The 25436-nt window shown below is 41.4% G+C and overlaps 2 protein-coding genes across 9 annotated transcripts in view; one reads left to right on the top strand and one right to left on the bottom strand.

The window, feature by feature from the left end:
* Nucleotides 1–493: 493 nt before the first annotated feature.
* anapc13 (anaphase promoting complex subunit 13) lies at nt 494–4498 on the bottom strand. 3 transcript variants are annotated; one of them, XM_062976506.1, is made up of 4 exons: nt 4359–4498; nt 2748–2786; nt 2538–2641; nt 494–1909 (listed from the first exon to the last, which is right to left on the bottom strand). In XM_062976506.1, the coding sequence occupies exons 3-4, from the start codon at nt 2634–2636 to the stop codon at nt 1784–1786; spliced, it is 225 nt and encodes a 74-aa protein (XP_062832576.1). In that variant the 5' UTR covers nt 2637–2641; nt 2748–2786; nt 4359–4498; the 3' UTR covers nt 494–1783. The 3 variants fall into 3 exon arrangements, with proteins under 3 accessions (XP_062832576.1, XP_062832575.1, XP_003218409.1); XM_062976505.1 differs by having other exon boundaries at nt 2538–2786; XM_003218361.4 differs by lacking the exon at nt 2748–2786 and having other exon boundaries at nt 4359–4492.
* The window catches only part of cep63 (centrosomal protein 63), a 39547-nt gene continuing 18561 nt past the window's right edge, over nt 4451–25436 (top strand). For 2 of the 6 annotated variants that reach the window (XM_008106372.3, XM_008106369.3), the window contains exons 1-3: nt 4451–4586; nt 16982–17050; nt 22076–22253. In XM_008106372.3, the coding sequence (XP_008104579.2) occupies nt 17007–17050; nt 22076–22253 (222 nt within the window). In that variant the 5' untranslated portion in view covers nt 4451–4586; nt 16982–17006. The other 4 variants (XM_008106370.3, XM_003218362.3, XM_008106371.3 and 1 more) reach the window with 4 other exon arrangements.

Raw genomic sequence — 25436 nt, 5'->3', positions numbered from 1 at the left:
CACTTGAACAGTGTAAGAAGCAGCATTTTGATTGTTAGAGATGACTGCACAGCACCCTCTACTGCATATTAAATAATTGCTCTGCCTACGCTTACAGCCCCCACCAAGGAAAATCCCAATTTGCACAACATGTATTGCGGGAACATGGAATGTGGGAAATATGAATCAGGAAGAATTAAACATAAAACAAGAAATGGAATGTATTATTGCTTTTTTACAGATTAGTCAAAACCCAGAAACTGAAATGGGGCACCCTACATTGTGTTTCCCTTTTAAATTGGTTACATATTAATTCAATTTTATTCTAATAAATGGCAGATGAGTGGATCATGCATTTTAGTCTCATTTTTTCTCAGCCGCAGTAAAATATCATTCCTAAAGAACTGAGTCTTTTATAAGCATACATAGGATACAACATGCCAGGTTTGATCAAATTTTGTGGATCTAGTTTACATGGGCTGTCAAATACAAGAAAAAAGCAAGTAGCTAGATGTTAATTTGAAAAATGTGTATTTTAATTTGTTAAAAATGCCCCTGCAACCCATTTAAGGAGAAAATGACATTTCAGAAGGATTTGAGGAGAGGCATTTCATTTTTCTTTCCAGAAAAAGGCGATCCAGGGAATCCAGAGGTATCCAGTTACAAAACAATGTGGACACAGGGCCGTCCTGTGGCATAAGTTATGAGTTTCAATTCCATTGGCAACAGAATCTCCATGTAACTGTACAAAAGAATTCATTTTTTAACAGCACAATAGATTCACAAACTCTACTATACGATCTAGTCCAGAGATATTAGGTAAAATGTCTTATTTTCCCCTCTAAAGTATCAACAAGCAGTGTAGGATCAATTTGAGAATTCTATGAATAAGAAGAAAATACTAATGGTAAAGATAAATTCTGGCCTTAATTTCAAAAAGGAAGGAATAATAAAATATAAATATAATATAAAACTGGGTCAAGCACACAACTTACTGTATTTTTATAAATGTTTTTATCCAAATCAAGCCACAGAAGCAGTTTGCTTAAACAGATGCAAATTATTTCTGTGATTCTGTTTTATTACCTTGAATAGAACTCTGTCTGTGTCTTGGTATCAATTACTGCCAAAGCAGATTGCTTTTTAATTTACCCTAGATACTGGCCTATCATAGCAAGTTGATGGTTATAGACAGAAGAAAGACAAAGCAAAGAAATGTAAATGATGTAACACAAGATCTCTAAGATTATGGACTTAAACTGTCCTCTCTCTTTTAATACATATATTGTATATAGTCTGGAAGTTTTTAAAAAGGATGTTAAAGTCTTACTCTTGGATAGGCAGCTTAAGACTTAATTTTGGAGCATTTTACCTCCAACAAAAGGAAAACAATTTCAATTGGCAAATATTGCCTATTCACACAAAATAAACTTAAAAATGAAAATCAAATGCCAAACCAAGCTAACAACAACCACCTAGTTTAGTCATTGCTTAATATTCCTGTGACCAGATTTCAGCTTTGTGGTTCATAGCAAAAAGCATAATAATAAGATTTTTTAAATAAAAAAATTGATACCTGGAGCATTTTTAGTATGTGTCAACTGTGGATATCCTTTAAGCATTGATATGTCTCCAGGAATGGAGTCAGTGACAAAGGACCCATGACAATAATTTCTTGTGATTTAGGGCTAGACGTTTTCCACATACACCTTCCTTCCATCGCAAAGAAGGCTGAAAGGACCGTGTGAAGAACAATAAGCAATATATTTGCAGAGAAATTGCTTTACGTAACATTGACAATAGACTAGTTTCCTGTTGGAGGAATATTCTCATGAAGATACTGCAAAGCCAAGTCAGACCATTTCATTTCTTGTTCTTTTACTGATTCTGTTGTTCCACCATTGTCTTGCTCTGGTTCAGGAAGTTCATTCTGAGTACGGAAATATATTAAAATTGTTTTAAAATGCTGACAAAAACAACTTTGCACTGATGAACACAGGGACCAATAAATGTGCCAGACTTTGAATTCATCCATAGAACAAAATAATCACAGACAAGGAAAATATTTTGAGTAAGCCTTCTTAGAATCCATCTGCAGTGGCTTGCTGACAAAAGTTGTATATTTATACACATAGTAATCTGAAAAGCCACTATGCATTTCTTAGCAGATGTAGTGAGAAATAAAATACACTGATCTGGGATTTACTTTTGTGTAATGTATTACAACAAATCATGAAAGCAATGAAACTGAAATACATCTATGCTTTACTCATGAACTATCCATATGATCATCCATCTGCATTGCCACTGTTTTGTTTTTTTTTAATTTTTAAAAATATTATTTATCTTTTAACCTTAGATGCCACCTTTCTCACAGCATCAAAAATATGGTGGTTTACAATATTCGTTCTTAGCTGATTTTACATTCTGTAACTGTTGCAATAAGCACTAAGAGCTGTTTTGGATGAATGGAAAAATATATGGTTGTAAATAAAAAGGATGGGGAATACTGACACAAGAAAATCAATTCAGAGTTATATTTGGAACATTTAACTTACCAATGGGATTGCCACATCTTCATATGGTAATTTGTCTTCTCTCCATGCATCATCAATCAAATCTAGGATCCTCCCATCCCTCTGTACCTCACTGTCCATCTTTGCTTTAAAGAGAATGAGATTTGTGATGCATAGTATTTATGTTTTACCTGTCTTCTACCCTTCTGGAATGTGCCCAGGCTAAAATGATCAAAGGACTGGAGACCATACCCTATGAGGATTGGCTTAAAGAGCTGGGTACGTTTAGCCCTGCAGAAGAGAAGGTTGAGAGAAGACATAGTAGCCATGTTGAAATATGTGAAAGGATATCATAAGAAAGAGGGAGCAGGCGTGTTCTCTGCTGCCCTGGAGACCAGGCCTTGGAGGAATGGGTTCAAATTACAGGAAAGGAGATTCTACCTAAACATTAGAAAGATCTTCCTGACCATAAGAGCTGTTCAGCATTGGAACTCTCTGACTTACAGTGGGTGAAAGCGTTTGGATGCATTTAAACAGAGGCTGGATAGCCATCTGTCATGGATATTTTGATTGTGCTTTTCCTGCATGGCAGGAGGTTGGACGAGGTGACCCATGGGGCCCCTTCCAACTCTATGATTCTCTTAAATACATTCCTTCAAGGGAAATCCTGGGTATGTAAATGAAACATACATGGAAGATGCTGATTATAGATTCTTGGGGAGTGCCAACACTTTCTTTCCTCTCCATTTTTATATGCCTTCCATTTTTCGACGGCTGTTGACAATTCTTACCAGCTATTAGGAATTGTGGGAGTTGAAGTCCAAAACACCCAGAGGGCCCAAGTTGGCCCATGCCTGGTGTAAATGCACCCTGACTTATCTATGTAAGCAACCCTCCCACTGTGTTGTTGAAGGCTTTCATGGTTAGAATCACTGGGTTGCTGTGAGTTTTCCGGCCTGTATGGCCATGTTTCAGAAGCCTTTTCTTCAGATGTTTCACCCACATCTATAGCAGGCATCCTAGAGATTGTGAGGTCTTTTGGAAAGTAGGCAAGTGGGGTTTATATATCTGGGGAATTTTCAGGGTGGGCGAAAGAACTCTTGTCTGCTTGAGGCAAGTGTGAATGTTACCTTGATTAGCACTGAATGGTTTTGCAGCTTCAAAGCCTGGTTGTTTCCCACTTGGGGAGATCCTTTGTTGGAAGCGCCCAAACACAAATCAAGGAATACGAAAGGCACTGCAGACTAACTCAACCAGAGAAGTCAGCCACAGCAGAGCACTTGATGAACCAACCTGGACGCAGCATATTATTTGAGAACACAGAAATGCTGGACCACTCTAACAACCACCATGTCAGACTACACAGAGAAGCCACTGAAATCCACAAGCATGTGGACAATTTCAACAGAAAGGAAGAAACCATGAAAATGAACGTAATCTGGCTACTAGTATTAAAAAAATTCTTATCAGGACAGTAAATAAAGAACAGCACTCTGAAAACTGGGGAATTCCAGATATGAATCAATCAGGGCCAGTTAACCCAATAACGCCAGGCAGGAAGTAGTCAGGCTTTGAACCTGCAAGGCCATTCAATGCTAATTAAGGTGGCCTCCAACAGACAAGAGTCCTTTCTCCCACCCTGGACCTTCCACAGATATATAAACCTCCCTTGCCTTGTTTCCAACATACCTCACAACTTGTTTATTTATTTCCGATATTTCTACCCCGCCCTTCTCCCCGAGGGGACTCAACTTTTGAGGATGCCTGCCATAGATGTGGGCGAAACGTCAGGAGATAATGTTTCTGGAACATGACCGTGCAGTCCGGAAAACTCACAGCGACCCAACATTCCCACCTTCTCACCTGAGGCGCCGTAACACCACTGGCTTCTCAGCCTCTGGAACAGAGGACGTGACGTCACAGGCGGCCACTCTAGGCGGTGGCAAGCACAGAGACAGTGAGAGGCGGCAGCGAAGGGGCGGGAATACAAGTCTTTCCCAAACACCGTCGGCGAGGCTTCCTAGACCGCACGTAACGGACGAACGGGTCGCTAGCAGTTCCGGTGGCTCGCTGGAATTGAACGGAAGTGAGGTAGTTCTGTTGAGGGCCTCTTTCTCTCTCTCTCTCTCTTTCTGAGAAACTTGAATCTTCCTTACCTCGCTCCAGAGTCTTTCCCTCTCTATGAAAAAGGGAGCCATTGTGCCACAGTTAGCCTCTAGTCTTCACGCTTTTTAATGGGAGCTCCAGTCTTAAATCTCACTGACAACAAGGACAACTTTTGGCTTTTTCAAAAGGGAGGGGGTTATTTTTAGGCCTAAGTCCATATTGTTAACCGCAACCCAAAACATACCAGTGGGAATTTGGTAAGTCCGCATTTATTCAGTCGTTTAGTTAGTTACAAAAGTGCAGACCACACTTCAATTCATACAGTTTGACACCACTTTTAACTGCCTGGCTCAGTGCTCTGTAATCGTGGGGGTTGTCGTTTGATAATGTATTTGGCTTTCTCTGCCACCGAGTGCTAGTGCCTCAGCAAATTACAAATTCCAGGGTTCCATAGCTTTGAGCTAAGGCAGTTAAAGTGGTGTCTAACCTCATTAATTCTACAGTGTAGATCAGGCATGAGCAAACTGTCCCTCCATATGTTTTGGACTACACCTCCCACAATTCCTAACAGCCGTGGATTTTTTTTAAAAAATGGCTTGTTGTGAAAACAGGGATTGGTGTCTTGGGGCCACATTGTGGTCCTGCCTGGAAGGGCCAGGCCAGGCCAGGTGGGAGAGGGGGCAGGCACACACTTCCCAACATAAGGACAGGACTGGTCATCTCATCCTTATGCTGGGAGGAAATGGAGCATGTGGCGACTGCCCCAAACCTCCTGCCTATCCTCCTCTCCCAAGCCTCGTGCTGTCCTTTTGACATTATGCTGGGAGGAGGCGAGACAAGCAGTGACTGAGTGTGCTCCGGAAGGCTCTCAGCTGCCACATGCCTTCTCTGAGCCGTCCTCCTGGCATAAGGATGGCTGTCGCTTGCACCGCCCTTATGCCGGGAGGAGTATGAGACACATAGTGGCTGAGAGTGCTCCAGAGGGCTCGCAGCTGCTACGTGCCTTACGCCTCCATCTTTTTGGCATAAGGATGTAGAGGGCCACTGTGTCCTTATGCTAAGAGGACAGGGAAAATGAGGAGGGCCTGAGGTAAGCACCCAGGGGGCTGCATCTGGCCCCTGGGCCTTAGTTTGCCATGCCTGGCGTAGACGCATCCATAGTAGATCTGTTGTAGTTGGGACTGAGAGTTGGATTTATGCCTTTAAACTCTCCCCCATTTCTTCTCCAATCATAGCCCCACTGGTTACTGCTCCCTACCCCACACTGTATATACCTGGGAGAAGATGCTGCTCTCCTTTGCCTTCCATTGCATGCTTTCCTGGAGTATGAATTTCTTTTCTTGGATAGCCGGGATCCGATCTACACTGCCATATAGCACAATTTTGAACTACTTTACTTAAGTGATTCTTCATTGTCTGAGTAGGATGGCCTTCTAAGTGCAGTGTCCTGGATACGTAGGTGACTTTAGAGCCCTATTCTTGATCCACATGTTCTTTCACAGTGAGGACATTGTTTTCCAGGTGGAAGGTAGTCCCAGTTAAGGTTAGCTTGATGCACCTTCCTTTTGGTATGTTTCTCCATTTGTGTCTCTTCAAATTCCACAGCACTGCTGTAAGAACACTTCAGTTTTCTCGATGTTCAATAAGAGGCCGAGCTTCTCGTATGCTTCTGCAAAGGTGTTTAGAGTGGTTTGTAGATCTTCTTCTGAATGCGCACAGACTATGTTATCATCGGCATATTGGAGTTCTATAAAGATGATGTTGTGACCTTGATTTTGGCTTTCAGTCTGCTGAGGTTAAATAGCTTGCTGTCTGTCTGATAGATGATTTCCACTCATTCATTATATGGCAGAGTAGCTGGGGCCTAACGAATCCTTCGAAGGCCGCTAGAGACTGATTCATTGAAAGGAGCAATGTTCCAGAAGCAATATCTATTTAAAGGTTCCTGAAAAGCTGATGAGTTCTCAGGGAGTAGTAACCAGGGTCCCGCTGCTTGAGCAGTAACAGATTGTGTATCATGGGTTGAGTATCCCATATCTGAAATGCTTGGGCCCAGAAGCATTTGTAATTTTAGATTTTAGGATATTGGCGTACACAGATAACTTTCAGGTGGAACTCAAGTCTAAACATAAAATTAATTTATCTTTTGTATGCACCTTATACACGTGGTCCGAGGATGATTTTATATGCAATGTTTTTAGTAATTTTGTGAACTGAACCAACTTTATACAGTAAACCACCAGAAGGCAAAAGGCCCCCGTATCTCAGCCACCCATGTTGATAGTTTTTGGTTTTGGAGTATTTCATAATTCCAGAGAAGGGATTCTTACCTAACGGCATGTCAGTTTTGAAATAAAACAAACCTACTATTGAATACAAATGCTTAGACTCAAATTATTCTGCAGTTCTCTCCAGATTTGGAGGAAAGCCAATTCAGCTTTTCAAATAAAGACATTTAGTGATTGCAATATAGATTTTGTCCATATGAAAATATAATTTCTGCAGAAGCATACACATGTCTTCATGTACTGTGAGCTGATTTGCATGGTATATTGTATGTATTCAAGGTCTAGCTGTATAAAAATGGGAGTAACTTTGTGACAATAGTAAGTGATAATGAGTAGATGTGAACAAGCTGGCTAGGACTTCTGGGAGTTGGAGGCCCAAATAGCTGGAGGGCTGTTGTTTGAGGTTGTCTGAGATAAACTATGGTGGCTACTAAAGAATTTGATGAAAACTATGCAACTCTATAAAAGCCCAAGTTGCACCATTGCCAGTAACATCACACATTGGCCGAATGGGGAGATGTGTGGGCAGCACAGGGTGGAGGCACACATTTTAGCTGCGTTCTGTACCTGTTCTGCATGTGGTTATGTTTTTATCAACAGGCATCTTAATATCAGTCCCCAAACTTGGCACAAGTAATTCCATGTCCAGTTGAAGAAAGTAAGGGATACTAAATTGCTACACTTTTGTTGACAGGTCACAAATATAAGTCATGTGTGAAGTGAACTCCAGGTATTGTTAAATTACCATTTCCAGCAAACCTAGTTGGTATAGGCATTTGCAGTAGACCTATCCAGCACAGCCAACAGTGAGAAAAGCTGGATGTTGCAGTATAACATGTGGAGGGCAACAAGATTTCCATCCTTGGAGGAAATCAGCACTCAGCACTAACAAACGCTAACCAATATTTAACATTTGCATGGGAAAACATAACATAGCAGGTATTTATATCTCCTTGGTTCCACTCCTTGCTACTCAGTGGTGGTTCCTGAATGGCTATTTGTCCCTGAACGATTAGTAGCAGGTCCTTGGCAAGTTTTCAGAAAAAAAGAAACAATTGTACCCAGTAGGCACAGTGATTTAAAAGTACAGTAGAGTCTCACTTATCCAAGCTAAACGGGCCAGCAGAAGCTTGGATAAGTGAATATCTTGGATAATAAGGAGGGATTAAGGAAAAGCCTATTAAACATCAAATTAAGTAATTATTTTACAAATTAAGCATCAAAACATCATGTTATACAACAAATTTGACAGAAAAAGTAGTTCAATACGCAGTAATGTTATGTTGTAATTACTGTATTTACGAAGTTTGCACCAAAATATCATGATATATTGAAAACATTGACTACAAAAATGGCTTGGATTACCCAGAAGCTTGGATAAGCGAGGCTTGGATAAGTGAGAGACTACTGTATTTGCAAGTCCCCCACATCAGATAGTCTGAGAGACATCGATGTATGCTGAAAGCTCATGAGATGGAAAACGGAGAAACAGTACTGGACACAACACAACCCATTTTCATAACCCAGTGGGAAGCCTGAAGAGATTGCTAACACTCGGATGAGACCCTGTGGGGTTTAATCTCCTCTGTATTTCCTAGCACTCCCCCTTGTGGAGTCTTGCTATTTTTCTGTGCATTTCTGTAACTGCTTTATATTCCGAGCTGAAACAGTGTTTCTTTTGGTTGATATTGAAACAGTGTTCCCCATAACTACTTGGTTTACCAGCTGTATGTATTGTGAGTTGTGCAGGCTAACTTTCCTCTACAAACCAGTGTGGTGCTGTCAATTGAGCATTGGACTATGACTCGAGTCCTTGCTTAGTCATGGAAAGCCACTGGGTGACCTTGGGCAAGTCGCACTCTGTCAACCTCAGAGGAGGAGACAAGGGCACCCTCTGCTTCTAAACAGACTTTGCCAAGAGAACCCCTTGATTGGTTTTCTTTATTGTTGCCATAGGTTGGAAATGACTTGAAGGCATCACCACCAACAAACCTTCCTCCCCAGTGATTATACAGTAGAGTCTCACTTATCCAACATAAACAGACGGGCAGAACATTGGATAAGCGTAAATGTTGGATAATAAGGGATTAAGGAAAAGCCTATTAAATGTCAAATTATGTTACGATTTTACAAATTAAGCACCAAAACATCGTGCTTTACAACAAGTCTGCCGCTTGTTTGGAAGTGTGGCTGCACTTGTGTTGTTAATTGTGTAGGCTTGCTGTGTGCTGCTGCCTCGAGAAAGAGCTGTAGATCCAAGCGGGAGGCAGACTGTGTTTGGATAATACAGAACGTTGGATAAGTGAAGGTTGGATAAGAGAGACTCTACTATATAAAGAACAAGGAGCTCTGAATGCTTTCAAGTAAAGATGCCTAAAAACTTGTAGTAGGGGGTCATTGACTTTGCTTTATTGGGGCTGATCCTTTTATTATTTTTCTGACTTAATAATAGCTGCTTCATGGGGACAAAAGTGAGCCAGAAAAGTGATGGTTCTGTTTGGACTTTCTAAGTATTAAACATTGGAAAGAAGCTTTAAGTTAACTTTAATTTTGGATACCTCATCAAATGATTAGTACAGTAGAGTCTCACTTATCCATGCTAAACGGGCTGGCAGAACCTTGGATAAGCGAATATTTTGGATAATAAGGAGGGATTAAGGAAAAGCCTATTAAACATCAAATTAGGTTATGATTTTACAAATTAAGCACCAAAACATCCATGTTATACAACAAATTTGACAGAAAAAGTAGTTCAATACGCAGTGATGTTATGCTGTAATTACTGTATTTACGAATTTAGCACCAAAATATCATGATATATTGAAAACATTGACTACAAAAATGCCTTGGATAATCCAGAACCTTGGATAAGCGAGTCTTGGATAAGTGAGAGAATACTGTATTTGATATTCAGGTTGTGCATATCCAGACAGATTTGTGTAGAGTCCATGCCAGCAACTCAATATTGGTTCATACTGCCTAAGAATGGTTTTTCTGTGACTTGAGCAAGCAGGTTTTCAAGACCCCTACTGCAGAGGTCCTAAGTAGGGAGCTGAGTGTTTCATATATAACTTTGTTTTCTGTGATGGCTCCCATATTGGATGTAAAGAAAGATCAAATCAAGCTTCTAAAAGTAGAAGCTTGATCCTATCTGAAAGTACTCAACCATGGACATCTAAATGTATGAAGCAGCCCCTAACATATCAATACTATAACAACAGTTTTTTTACATGGAATTTTTGTAATGCCATCACACACACACACACACACACACACACGGAAGTACATTGTTGTAGAAAGATATTTTTCCCATGGGAGATAAGTCTAAAAGGCAATCTTTGTCTTAAAAAGAGTATTTAATAATATAAAATATTTTTATTCATTGACATTTAGTTTACACCATTGAATCAGTCCATTAAGATGAGCACATTGTTATGATTGAGCCTCATGGCTCTGTTACTGACAGACGTGGGCGTAAGACTCCTCGAGAGTCAGATACTCTCGAGGAGCGAGAGAGAAAAAGACTGCGAGACATATTTGCAGCACCATCTGACGAGGAGTCTTTCGAAGGGTTTACGGAGAGAATGGAGGAGGGGCTGGTTAGCTCAGAGGAGGATGAGATGGATTGGACTCGGGTAAGGGAGGAAGTGGGTGCCACTGGCCATGATGGGACAGAAGATGAATGGGGACCTTCAGGATTAGACCCATGGTTTAGCTGGAGGGATGGGACGGGATCCACAGCTGGAGATGCTGTTGGGCGTAGTCAGAGGTGTTCCAGCTCTGACGAGGAAAGTGATGAGGAAACGCCCGGGTTAAGGAGGACAGCTGACAGTGATGAAGATTTGTAACTGGCATAAAATGGGGCTTGAGAGCAATTGCAAATTGCGTTGGGCAAGGTAATCTGGGCAAACGCTTGGGATCCGTGTGTGTGTGGGACGCTTCCCTGAAGACTTGTGTGCTTTCCTGTGCTGTGACCTTGACCTTCCGTCGTCTTCTTGACGGACGCCATCTCCTGCTTTGAGAACTCGGACTGAACTGACCACGGCTTGTCTTCCCCCCTTCTTGGACTTGGAAAAACTACAAACGTCTGCTTCTGGCTTTGATCTACGGAACGGAACTGGTCTACTCAACTGCTACAATCCTTGGCTGATTTACTCGTGTTGGAGATCCTGTCTGCTGTGTGTGTGGGGGAGCGACGCAAGTTACTCTAAGCACAGTGTTGGCAGCAGAGAGGAATCTGCTGCCAATTAGTTGCATTCTTTGTATCTTTTGTTCCTTGGCTTTCGTTTCGTTTATACCCAGGCTGAAGCAAGCAGTTTGTTTTTACCCGGATTAAACTCCGGTTTAATCCGGTTTATCTTTTGAACATTTACTTTTGCCCCTTTTTGCTCCTAAAGGCAAAAACTGCCTGGCCCTTGTGTTTTACGGGCATTTTTGAGTTCTGTAATCTAATAAACTCTGTTACTTTGAATCTTGTGGCGTTCTGTCCTTGACAGATTGCCCAACGCCCATAAAAAGTTTATTGCAGCAATAAACCCGTCAGGAAGACGATGGATGAGTTAAGGGCCAAAGTAGACCAATTGCAAACGGCTTTTACCGTTATCCAAACAGCTCAGGCTGTGAAAGGACATGTTTTGACTCCTGAACGCTTTGACGGAACCAGGTGCAAGTTGCCAACCTTTTTGGCACAAGTGGAGCTTTATTTTTCTCAGCTCAGTGCTCATGCTTTTCCTACAGACACTAGCAAGGTGGCCTTTATTTTGAGTTTGTTGACCGGTCCCGCAGGACAATGGGCCACTAATTTAATTTTGGGAAATGACCCAGTCAAGGACAATTTGAATAATTTCAAAAAGTTGTTAACTGATACTTTTGGGGATCCTCTCCGCACGGAGAACGCTGGGTGGGCTCTGTATCGGTTGAAACAGGGAAAGGGGACTGTTTTGGATTACTTAAATAAGTTTAACCTGTATCGCCACCAGCTGGATTGGGGGGAAAATGCATTCATGCTTTTATTTACTGCCGGGTTAAGTGATATGCTCCAGGATGAATTAGCACGCTTGGAGCCGGCTGAAAGCTGGGACGCCTTAGTAGCTAAGGTGCTGCGTTTAGACGCAAGGTTCGAGGCTCGTAAACACTCAAAAGCAATGTGTGCGCCACCCATGCATGTAACCAGGGCACCTGTGGTGATGGGGGAAGAGCCCATGGAGCTTGGGGTCTTTAAAAAGCTGTCTACAGAGGAAAAGAGCCGTAGGAGGCAGCTGGGCTTGTGTTTGTACTGTGGGAATGCTGGGCATTTTGCCAAAAATTGTAATGTGAAACCTTCCCAGCTTTCGGGAAAAGGCCAGCCCTAGTGCGACGTGAGTCCAACGCACTAGGGCTCCTCAAGCAGTCAACTGAGGGGAGGAAGCATGTTTTCGTACCCATTACATTATCTGTTGGGGGAAGGGAACTTGTTTCTACTTTGGCACTGCTGGACTCAGGGGCTACGGTCTCCTATGTAGATATTGAGTTTGCTAAGAAGCATGGCATTCCTAGAGTGCGCAAGGCATGCGACGTGTGGGTGGAAGGAGCAGATGGGAGACTGCTGGAGACTGGGGTGGTTAACCATGAAACCTCAGCAGTAACGTGGGAGGTGCAGGGAGTAACGGGAACGTTTGTGTGGGATATTACGAGCTTGCCTAGATATGATGTGATCCTGGGGATGGATTGGCTAGCTGTAGTAAACCCACAAGTAGATTGGGCAACACGTAAAGTGATCTTAAAGAGGCAGGATTGTTGCACTCTAAATGTTACTCATTCTGATATGGAGGGAGTGCCTGCTGAGTATGGGGAGTTCTCTGATGTATTTTGTAAAAGAGAAGCGGACAAATTACCACCGCACAGACCATATGATTGCGCCATCAAGTTGGCAGAAGGTGCGAAACTGCCAGCAGGGAGGCTGTATGCCTTGACTGTACCGGAAAGGCAAGCTTTGCGGGAGTTTCTAGATGAAAATTTAGCCAAGGGGTTTATTCGCCCATCTAGTTCTCCAACTGCGGCACCGGTATTCTTTGTAGCCAAAAAGACTGGGGAACTTAGGTTGGTCTGCGATTATCGGATCCTAAACAAATACACCATTCGGGATAGGTACCCGCTGCCTTTAATCTCGGAACTGTTATCAAGGGTGCAAGGGGCTAAGGTCTTTACCAAGCTTGACCTGCGGGGGGCCTATAACTTAATCCGTATACGGGAAGGGGATGAATGGAAGACGGCATTTAACACGTGTTTCGGATGCCACGAGTTCCGAGTCATGCCTTTTGGGCTTTGTAATGCTCCTGCGGTATTCCAGAGGTTCATGAACGATGTGTTCAGGGACCTAATTGACCAATTTTTAGTGATTTATTTGGATGATATCTTGATTTTTTCTAAGGACGAGAAAGAACATCGTCAACATGTCAAGCAGGTTCTGCACCGACTGCGGGCTAATGGGCTTTTCGCCAAGGCTTCCAAGTGCGTCTTTCATGTGCCTGAAGTGGAGTTCCTAGGTCATGTAGTGTCAGGTAGGGAACTTAAAATGGACCCACATAAGGTTGACGCCGTCAACTCATGGCAGGAGCTGAAGACTAAGAAGGATGTACAAAGGTTCTTGGGTTTCGCTAATTACTACCGGGAGTTTATTCCGAATTTTGCAAAGCTCACGGTACCTTTGACGCAGCTTCTACGCAAGAAACAGCCATTTGTGTGGGGGCGGGAAGCTCACGAGGCGTTTCTACAACTAAAGTCTAGTTTTCAATCGGACAACATACTAACCCATCCTGATGTTGACAGACCGTTCGTGGTAGAAGCGGACGCTTCTAGCTACGCGTTGGGGGCTGTATTGTCTCAGAAGGATTCCTCAGGGACCTTGCGTCCCTGTGGATTTTACTCGCGGCAACTAACACCCTTCGAGCAGAACTATACCATATGGGAGAAGGAGTTGTTGGCGATTAAGGTGGCGTTTGAGGTGTGGCGGCACTGGCTTGAAGGGGCACGGCACCAGATCGTGGTCAGATCTGATCACAAGAACTTAGAGCACTTGCAAACAGCAAAGAAGTTAAACCAGCGTCAAATCCGCTGGGCTTTGTTTTTCTCCAGGTTTAACTTCAAGGTGCAGTTCGTGGAGGGGAAGGCAAACTTGCGGGCCGATGCTTTATCCCGCAAGCCGGAATTTAAGACCAATGAGCAGGTAGTATGTCAGACCATCTTGCCTACTGCCTCTCTGTGTGTTGTAGATAATGAGCTTGGGTTACATGACCAGATCCTTGAGGCTCAGAAGGATGATGTGTGGACTCAGGAGCAACTGATGCTGCTCTCTGCAGGTAACCGTACCATACTGCCGCATCTCCAGGATCAAGACGGGGTATTGGTGCGTAGGGGGCAGGTTTACGTACCAGTAGGGACCCTCAGGTTGGAGGTGATTAGAGCCCACCATGACGAACCCATGGCTGGGCACTTTGGCAGGTTCAAGACCGTACAGCTTATCACCAGGAGCTACTGGTGGCCAAAGATGCGGCAAGACATTCTGCGCTTTTGTGACAGCTGCGCCGTTTGTCAGCAGAGTAAGACGCCTGTTGGGCGCCCTAGAGGGTTGTTATCGTCTTTACCTGTTCCGGAGAGGCCATGGCAAATCATTTCCATGGATTTTATTTCAGATTTGCCTAAGTCTGGGGGTTATACTTGTATTTGGGTGGTGGTGGATTTATTTAGTAAACTGGCTCATTTTATTCCTTGTTCTACCATTCCGGCGGCCCCTACGTTGGCCTTACTATTTACAAAGCACATCTATCGTTTGCACGGAGCACCCGAGGTGATTATTTCAGATAGGGCTCCGCAATTTGTGTCACGCTTTTGGAAACACTTCCATGAGTGTTTGGGGACTAAGTTAAACGTGTCTTCAGCTTTCCATCCGCAAACGGATGGACAGTCGGAACGGGTTAATGGGCTCTTAGAGCAGTATCTGCGTTGTTTTTGTTTAGATCAACCCACGGCTTGGGTAAAGTGGTTACCGGTGGCGGAATTTGCTTACAACAATGCGGTGCACACGTCTAGTCAGCATACGCCATTTGAGCTAACTTATGGTTTTCACCCACGGGGAGGTGTGGCGCCGTCGACCAATGTGGTCTCTTCGGACCCTGTGTACCGCTCTTCGGAAATGGCTGCATTGCATGATGTTGCCCGTCGCTTACTGTTGGAAGCTAAGGCAACGCAGAAGACTCAGGCTGACCGCCACAGGCAGGCAGGGGAGGAGTTGGAAGAAGGGGATTTGGTGTGGTTATCTTCCAAACATATTAAACAGGCTGGGGGAAAGTTTGCGCCTCGGTATTTGGGTCCCTTTCCTATCGTTAAAAAGATTTCTTCTGTTGCGTTTCGTTTGCGTTTACCGTCTAGTTTAAAGGTCCATCCAGTCTTTCATCGTTCGCTGTTGAAACTTGATACCTCTAGTCGTCGTGGTGCTATAGCGGAGGGTATCACTGCCACTTCTCCGCCATCGGGGGAGGAGGCCTTTGTGAGAGGGGATAGTGTTATGATTGAGCCTCATGGCTCTGTTACTGACAGACGTGGGCGTAAGACTCCTCGAGAGTCAGATACTCTCGAGGAGCGAGAGAGAAAAAGACTGCGAGACATATTTGCAGCACCATCTGACGAGGAGTCTTTCGAAGGGTTTACGGAGAGAATGGAGGAGGGGCTGGTTAGCTCAGAGGAGGATGAGATGGATTGGACTCGGGTAAGGGAGGAAGTGGGTGCCACTGGCCATGATGGGACAGAAGATGAATGGGGACCTTCAGGATTAGACCCATGGTTTAGCTGGAGGGATGGGACGGGATCCACAGCTGGAGATGCTGTTGGGCGTAGTCAGAGGTGTTCCAGCTCTGACGAGGAAAGTGATGAGGAAACGCCCGGGTTAAGGAGGACAGCTGACAGTGATGAAGATTTGTAACTGGCATAAAATGGGGCTTGAGAGCAATTGCAAATTGCGTTGGGCAAGGTAATCTGGGCAAACGCTTGGGATCCGTGTGTGTGTGGGACGCTTCCCTGAAGACTTGTGTGCTTTCCTGTGCTGTGACCTTGACCTTCCGTCGTCTTCTTGACGGACGCCATCTCCTGCTTTGAGAACTCGGACTGAACTGACCACGGCTTGTCTTCCCCCCTTCTTGGACTTGGAAAAACTACAAACGTCTGCTTCTGGCTTTGATCTACGGAACGGAACTGGTCTACTCAACTGCTACAATCCTTGGCTGATTTACTCGTGTTGGAGATCCTGTCTGCTGTGTGTGTGGGGGAGCGACGCAAGTTACTCTAAGCACAGTGTTGGCAGCAGAGAGGAATCTGCTGCCAATTAGTTGCATTCTTTGTATCTTTTGTTCCTTGGCTTTCGTTTCGTTTATACCCAGGCTGAAGCAAGCAGTTTGTTTTTACCCGGATTAAACTCCGGTTTAATCCGGTTTATCTTTTGAACATTTACTTTTGCCCCTTTTTGCTCCTAAAGGCAAAAACTGCCTGGCCCTTGTGTTTTACGGGCATTTTTGAGTTCTGTAATCTAATAAACTCTGTTACTTTGAATCTTGTGGCGTTCTGTCCTTGACACACATAGTGGATACACATCAAAACCTTATTCTGCATAGATTTCTGGCATCTCCATAGTTGCTGTTCTGACAAAGCAAAAGTGGGCATAGTTGTAGCAAAATAATGTCTTGTTTCTTCTCACTTATTTATCGGATATGCCTGTTTTTAGGATATTAATGTAATGCAATTTCCTTTACTTTCTTCATCTAAAACAATGCCAAATATTTGCCTAAAGTGCTCACAACATTCAAGAATGATGCAAGTGATAACTCTGGTTTTTCCCCCCTGTGATTTATTTTTGTATTTATAACCTGTCCAATGTTTGCTTGTAAATTTATTGAAGTGACAACTAATCCCGCCACCCTTATTGTAAATTGTGTAATTCTTCACCCACTTTTTCCTATTCTCAGTTGTCAGACACAGCTCACATATGCTGCAGTCACCTAAAGTGGGATTGGGCATAGTGATGAATTGCTGTGGCATAACCTTTTGCTTTGTTTGTTTTCTCAGCTATCCCAAAGGATGTTATTTCAGAATGGAGGCATTGCTAGAAATAATGCAAAAGCAAGGACAAGGCAGGTATGTGTAAACCAATTCTTAATAATATTATTCAAACACATACAAAGATTGCCTTGCACAATGGCTCCATGTGACAGCTTCTTCTTTCTAGCCAATCCAACATTTTCTTTTAACATTCATTCTACATGCAGTGTCTCTTTCTCTGGAATAATGTGAAAGCATGGTACTTTTAAAAATGTGTATGCTTTGGTTTATATTGCTATTCTGAGAGAAAAATTCATTTAAGCTTTTAATTGTTTTTTCTTACATAAAATTCTCAAAATCTTGGATTTTCATTTAATACTATATTTTTCATTTTTTAATTTCTGTCCCCCAATTTTAGCTAAGGCCTAAATCTGTACTGTAATGTAGTAGCACTTCAGTTTCTTTAGTGTTTTCCAGACACACAATATGTTTTGCTGTGCCTTTCAGTACATGTATTCATATATTTTGGTGAAAGCCACATTTGCAAGGGTTGATTTAAAAGTTGACAAAAGTTTTACCTTGAAAAATTGCTATAAATAATAGGGTGATTTGATTATGGGGAGATTTAAGGAGCTTACCTTTATTCCTATTGTATTTAGTAGAACTTACTAAAGATATGTGTGCTTAGGAGTCACTCCTATATTGTAAAGGTAAAGGTTTCCCCTGACATTAAGTCTAGTCGTGACTGACTCTGAGGGTTGGTGCTCATCTCCATTTCTAAGCTGAAGAGCTAGCATTGTCCAAAGACACCTCCAAGGTTACGTGGCTGGGATGACTGCATGGAGCGCCGTTACCTTCCCACCGGAGCAGTACCTATTGATCTACTCACGTTTGCATGTTTTTGAACTGCTAGGTTTGCAGAAGCTGGGCCTAACAGTGGGAGCTCACCCCGCTCCTTGGATTCAAACCGCCGACCTTTTGGCCAGCAAGTTCAGCAGCTCAGCAGTTTAACCCATTCCTATATACCTCTTTATTATTTCTTATGTTATGCAGTTCTAATGATTGGCAGATCACTACAATTTGTTTTGCTTCAAAAGTGCAGGGAGTGCAGAGAGACAAGTAGAAGGCCTTGTATTACCAAGCACTATCATTAACATTTGCAGCATATAATAAACAGTGTGTCTATTTCTGTTTGCTGTATGAGTAAGGGTTCAGTTGCCTTGGACAGAACAGATTTAAGCTTTTTATGATGTGTTTCCCTCAAATTTCCCTCATATTTGTGGGTTATATTTCTGGAAGTGCCAGAATCTAAACAAAGATCTAGTCGGGGTATTCATGAGACTGGGAAGTTCCTAACTTCTCATAACTAGCTTTACCCCTTCCCCGATTATGTAAGTGTCCTTCTCATTTATCTAGTACCAATGAATGAGAAAGTAAAATGCTAAGTATGTTTATGATGTAATAATAATAATAATAATAATAATAATAATAATAATAATAATAATACACTTTTTTATATTACACCCTTCTCCCCTAGGGGACTCAGAGCGGATCACAGCATTTATATACATAGGCAAACATTCAATGCCTTTACAATCACATGAGACACAGAAACACAAACAAATATTAAGTAAATATTAAGCATTTAAAACATTTAAAGCTAATTATAATTATTGAGGAGACTCCTCAATTAGTATATTTTGCTACTCTCAGTCATCAGAGATAAACATGAGCCAGAGAGAAAATTAAGAGAAGTTTCCACAAAATAAATAAAATAAAATCTGAAAACAAAACATAAACAAAAGTCCCCACTAAAGCCCAGGAGGAATAGAGTCGAAAGTTGAGTGTTGGCAAAGAAGTCAGTGGCCATAAGCTAAGCCAAGCCCAGTTTCATTACTAAGTTGATGGTCAAACGGGCTGGTTGGTAAAATTCTCCAGTACTGTCGTCCTATAAGGTATCCGTGACTTGAAGTAACTTTGGGCAGTGGCTACCTAGCAGTGAATGTATCAGTTGTCTCTCTATATAGGAGTTAAAGTATGTTTGTTGGTTGATTGGTTGGTTTGTACAGAAAGGTCTCTACATGGCTTGATGGATCTGGTCCAAACTTGGCAAACATACCCCTTCTTTATCCAACTTAAAGTAATTGAGGCATTTGAACTAAAAAGACCACCCTTTTTGGGCCCAGAGCTGTGGGAAAGAAAAGAAATAAGACAGATTGGCTGTTGTTAGGTGACATGTGTATGAGAGAAAGGAAGAAAGGAAAGAAAGGGGGAAGAAGGGGAAGGGAGGTAGGAAAGGAGAGAGAAAGAAAGACTGGAAGACAAAGGGAAAAAGGAATGACTAAAGGGAGGGAAGGATGAAAAACAAGGAAAGATGAAGGAACAGAAAGGAAGAAAGAAAGGAGGGGTGCATGAGAGAAAGCAAGAGAAGAAGGAAAAAAGGAAGAAAAAAGAGTGGGAGAAGGTGTATGAGGGAAAAGGAGGAAGAAACGAAAGAGCCATAAAAAGATCCAAACCCAGGCAATACCAAGTATATACACTAGTAGATGTATCGGTTAAACATATTTGTCCTTACAACTCTTAATCTAAACGATATAATGATGCTTTGGGAAGAATTACTTAATGGAAAGTGATGCTCTCATCATGTGAAAAGTCCTGTATTCCATGATTAGCTTCTGCTAACATTTCCAGGTCAAGAGAATTGATATTAGTTAATGTTGACAATAATTGTCCAAACAGATATTGTTGTGATAAGTATAAAGATGCACATTCTATCTTAAAACAAATTTTGGCCTGATTGTGATTTATTCTCAGTTCCTTTGGCATGAAAGTGAATAATGCAACTATAAAGTTAACTTTTTAAAAAGTATTTTCCTCCTCCAGAATAGCTGTCAGATTGTAAAAAGTGTGTGGACACTCTGGAGAAAATGAGAAATTTCAATCTCTTAGCCTATTGATTTCCATTCCTTTTTAACCTTTTGTATTTGGCAGACAAATTAAAAAGGATAAAGATCAGCAAGACCTCCCTAGGGTTCCATCTTGAATTTCTTAGCATTGTCTCTGGTCTAGCATCTTGCAAAGTTCCAAAGAAGTTAGCTGGGCAAGTTTAATTGACTTCTGTGCCATAGTGGAATCCAAAATATCTGGGGAGCCAACTCTTAACAGTGGATGGCTAATGTTTTTTGTCTCTTTATTGTGGTGTCATTCATTCTGTTCTGTCTGAGAACATGTCAGTTTTCTGTTTTCCTAGTTGAGAGTGATGGTATGTCCTGGTGTGTGAAACTTAAGTCTAAATCCAAAGAGGAGAGTAGTGCACTAAATATTTTTTTTTTCTATTTTCCACCATTTGTCCATTGGTAGTGCATTTCTGTGGTTTGTGAGAATGCTGTCATTTGCACGAATAGTTGTCTAAGTGATTAAACTCAACTGGACTTTTCTTCTGCACCTACTCTGAAACTATTTATGTTTCAGATACGTTTGGAAACTATCCGTAGTGTAAAAATATGTGTTTTGCTTTGGATTTTAAATAAACAATAAAAAACTCATCAAGGCATGTTGAATGTTTCCAGATTGCAAGTATCGTTGTATTCACAATTGTAGTTACTAATTTAGGTAATATTTTCAATTTGTTACGAAGCCTTTAAATTTTAACTTAATCTTGTTCTAATTTATGGTAAGATGCTTTCAAGATTATCTTAAGAGAAAGGCAAGGTATATATTCAGTAAATAAATACATTAATGATAAATACACATTCTGCTTGCTGTTCATGTTTACAGAAACATTCATCTTGGGCATTAATCAATGGGAAACTTTCAGTGACTGTGATAGTATACTTACTGCAGAATGCTGGCTGTATGTTTATAATCCATTATGTTCAAAAAGGTAAAGCTGTCCTCTGAGGAACTGCATGTAGTTTCTAAAAACAGTGTCTCTTTCCCTAAAAGCATTGTGCTTTCAGTTTAACTTGCAGAGCTGGAGTGATGAGAGAAGGAAAGCAATCTTACTTTTAATTTCTATATTTTACAGCATATTGCTTTGCTGTGGTCTTATAGCAGGGGTGTCAAACTCATTTTCACAGGGGGTCAAATCAGCCTTTTGGGCCATTTGTAATTATCAGATTGTATAAATGTAACTATGCTGCCCTGGCATTGAAAGCCTTGCGGGCCACAAAATGACCTTATGTTTGAGACATGTATCTTATAGGCTTAATTTCATGTTCAGAATAGTGAACTTGACCAGTTGAACAATTTAATTTGATTTACATTTTAAAGAGGCTAACAGACAAATAAATCAAAGAGTGTAAAGTTAGAAGTAACTTCTCTATATGTATGAACAATGTACTACTGAAGCAATATACTGGTACTTAGGATTTGAAAGAGTTTTCAGAATTATCTAAGCTATTTAAATTACTGGTAGTTAATGCCAGGTAATTTTTATTGTTTTAAATATTAAACAAATTAAAGGACATTTATTTAAATATATAGTTTTGATTAACATTATTTTCTTAGCTTTTGTTATTTTTTAAGTTTCACATCCGTTATTTCTAAATTTGTTTTATTTTATGTCATTTGCAATAAAGCAATGGTTTATGGTGCTGAATGTTATTCTGTACCTCCAAGACATTTCTGATTTATAGAGAATCTATTGCAGGGTTTTCTTAACAAGATTTCTTTGGAAGGTGTTTGCCTTTCTCTGAGGCTAAGAGGCTGTGACCTGGCCAAGGTCACCCAATGAGTTTCCATGCAGTGGGGATTTGAATCTTGGTCTCCAGAGGTATATTTCAGTGCTCAAATCACTACTGCATGCTGGCTCACTTTATATAGGCTTCTGAATTTCATATTTGCATATTATGGCAAATCAACAGTATGTTCAAATTATACTACCCTGCTTCCTTACATACTCTTTCTGTTCTTACTATTTCTTTTAGAATGAAACACTTTTTGGCCTTTAATATTAAGGGATCTAATCATAAAAAATGACTCTGTAATTTTTATTTTTGCTTGAGGAGTGATCACGGTGTGTATACAAAACTGTGTGTAGATGTAAAAAATAAAGCTTTATTTATCTGGTATCTTTATTGTTTGTAGTATTGTCAGAATAACCTGTTTTCTTGACTGTAGAGGACTGCTGACTTCATGTGAGGCTGAACTACAGGAGTTAATGAAGCAGATAGATATCATGGTGGCTCATAAGAAAGCTGAATGGGAAAGCCAAACTCAGGCACTGGAGTCTTTCTTGGATATCCGAGAGCAAGAATTGTCAGCTGTCAGGAATACATTGGAAGAGAAACACAAAGAGGTAATTTGGGGGTTTGTTTTCTTTCTCACCCTGAGCCCATTTAATGCTACGTCCTTGCAAGAGCGCTAAATTCACATATTCGTAATTTTCAAAACTGAGTTATTGGTAGGAACAATTGTAAAGAAGAATAACAAACAATAAATGGAATGTGATGACTTGCTGCAGTTTGACAATTGTGCAAAGGAAATGTAAATCACATTCAACCCAGAAATGACTGAAGGAGCTCCAGTAGAATTATAACCTCAGTATGCACACAGATTGAAACTTCTAAAAGCCTCGAGTCTTTACCCTGCTCCAGAAGTGATAATAGCATCGGGTGAGTCTCTGTATAGACAGCATTCCGTAAAGGAGGCACCACTACATAAATAGCTCTAACTATGGTCACTGCTCAGATTCCAAGGTTTTTGGGACTCCTAGCAGGACTGTCTGAACTTATTACTCAGTGTCACGACCCAGGCTGCAGAGCACCAATAACCATACACAGAGGCCAGAATCTATCTAATATCTTTATTGTAGGAATATATAAAGTTAATAAAAACAAGTGTAGAAAATAGTCCAGAATTAGACCTTTCAGGAAAGGTCAGAATTAGTCCAAAAAAGCAATGTCCAATAAGAAATATTAAGGTCCAAAGTTGTAATCCAATAACCGAAACACTCACTTTGCCAAGCAAAGTGAGGGGAGATGACAAGGTCCTTTAGTCCATGAAACTTGAGCGAGGCTAGGAAATAACTTGATACTTGAAACAAGGCTTGAACGTGGAACAAGGTAACTAAGAACAAGAACAAGGTCCGTGGAATAACTTGATAAATCCGTGGAACAAGGCAAGGATTGATCCTGGGAAACAAGGCAAAGTCCGTAGATAAACAAAGGCTGGGAAGCAAGGCGAAGGCTGGATAGCAAGGCAAGGCTTGAGCAGGAGCGAGGCTTGAACCGGAGCGCGCTGTCCAGACACAACTCGCTCCGTAGGCTGACGAATTGACTCCGCGAAGTTACTACGCGGGTAAAACACCTAAATAGAGTCTAGCTTTCCCGCCGAAGCAGTTCTCTGGGAATCAGAACCGAAAGCTAACTCTGAGACCAGATGTGAGACTCCCCAAAGATTCTCACGAGAAGCAGTCTTAATTGGCCACATTCTTAGCTGCAATCCTCGCACTCCTGCGCGAAGCTGAATCCAAACTTCTCTGTTGTTTACAAAACTCCCGGCGCAAGAATACGGGAGAAGTAGGCTCTGGGCTTGTTTGACATACTTCTGGGAGACAACTTTCTTGCAGGTGCAAGGTTCCCAGATCTGCCTGGGAAAGATCTGGCTGAGAGGAATCCAGTTCAGACTGGGAAGGTAAAAAACCCAAGTTTTCATCTTCATCAGGAATTACAATGTCCTGAGCAGGACTACAAGGCCCATGGGTCATCACACTCAGGTAGGTTCACATAAAAAAGATCTCAAGTCATTTTTGGCCTTGAAATAATTTGAATTGTTTGGGAATTTGGAAACAGTCTGACTAGTTTCAGACAGTAGTCCTGCCATTATACTGATACAAGTTGATGTTTCCTGTAGTATTCAAGAATTCTGTGTGTAAATCATTACACATGTTACTACCATCTAAATAGAACTGTTCCAGCTATGTCTGTTCAGGGGGAGTTACAGCTGGTATACTGTCAAAACTGGAGAATAATGCTTTGGGCATACCTGGATAGTGCAGTTCCTAACATGTGAACTTGAATCTTTTAAGAGCAAGTGGTCATATCTAAAAAAGGCTGGATTTCTGAAACCAGATAAACTAACCACCAGAAGTTAATCCGTCTAATGTGGGTTACATTTTAGTTTGTTAGCCCACATTCTGTCCAGTACTGATTTCAAAATCATTTCAGCAACTCTGCAAAGGAAAAGTAGTATTGGATGTCATCAGCAGACCTCTACTTTGAACGGTTAATCTGGAAATATGGCATGTCTAATGGTATGTAAATGTGTGGAAAGGTCCAAAAAATGTCATATTCACTCTCCCATTTCCCCTTATTGTAGTTGTACCACCGGGCTATCCATTAGAGTAATAGATGTTTTTATTGGAACAAATCTTAAAACCAGGGTGAAATGGATCCAAACAATGAGCAGTACTATCCAAAAAAGTCTGAAATTGCTCAACAACTGCTTACTGCAGCATCTTCAGCAGGATAAGATGATCTGAATAGTTGCTATAGTCCCCAGGCTTGGGGGGGGGGGGGGAGGGGGGGACTTCTTTGCAGAGTGGCCTTGCACCAAATTGCCTGTCTCTGAACTGAGTAATCACCAGAAATATCTGGGCATGAGCTTTCTTTATAGTTATAACAGATAATGGTTGTGGAAACTAGTTTCATTTGTTTTCTCTCTATATGGCATAGTATGTTTGAACATTCTGCATGTGTTTTATTATCATTGTATATAGTTGGCATACACTGGGAATTATTGTTCAAGTTCTTATTCTAGTATTATATTTACTTGTTTGTAGCAGACTATAACCTCAGTTTTATATAGTCTAAATGTAATGATTGCCTCCTTAAGGGAGCATGAGTAATTTCTAGAAGAGGCACCTCTTGTTCTAGTACCCTTCCTTTGCTTCTGAACTGGAAAGGGTTAAGTGAACCAATATCTTAGGTTAAGAAGGAAACAATAAGATGTGTCCTTTTCCTTTTTTCCAGTTTGTAATCACAGGCTAACACTTTCCCAGTTGTATGAGTTTTGATATGGATGCTCCTAACGCAGTTTTGTTTCTGTTTCAAATATATTTTTATCCTTGTACTTTGTGAGGCTGAAAGCATATCATGGCTTTTGCTCCATCCCTTCTCACGCTGATCAGCCAAATCACTCACCCATCTTATTCATTTTATAGTCTTCAATTGTATTTGAAGCAGCTGAAATCCTTTAATTCTTTGGAGTGACAGGTTCACTGTATTACAGTTACTGAGGATTAGCTACTGAGGATAATAATGGGATCAACAGAGGGGGCAACCTAGTGCTCTTATTCTAATTTCATGCAGTTATAGTAGAGCCCAGAAGAAGAGAAGGTGGATGGGAGAGAGAACATCAAAGTAGAAAGAACTAAGACAAATAATGGAATTGATAGATGCAGCCCTATGAGTTTAGATACCAGACAGAAGGATGTCTTCCCTTCAACAGCTTGTTGGGGAGAAAGGAGGAGAAAGGAACT

This window comes from Anolis carolinensis, chromosome 3, assembly GCF_035594765.1.
Source record: "Anolis carolinensis isolate JA03-04 chromosome 3, rAnoCar3.1.pri, whole genome shotgun sequence".
Taxonomy (NCBI): domain Eukaryota; kingdom Metazoa; phylum Chordata; class Lepidosauria; order Squamata; family Dactyloidae; genus Anolis; species Anolis carolinensis.
Note: the sequence above shows the minus strand (reverse complement) of the source record. Positions and strands in the feature narration are given on the sequence as shown.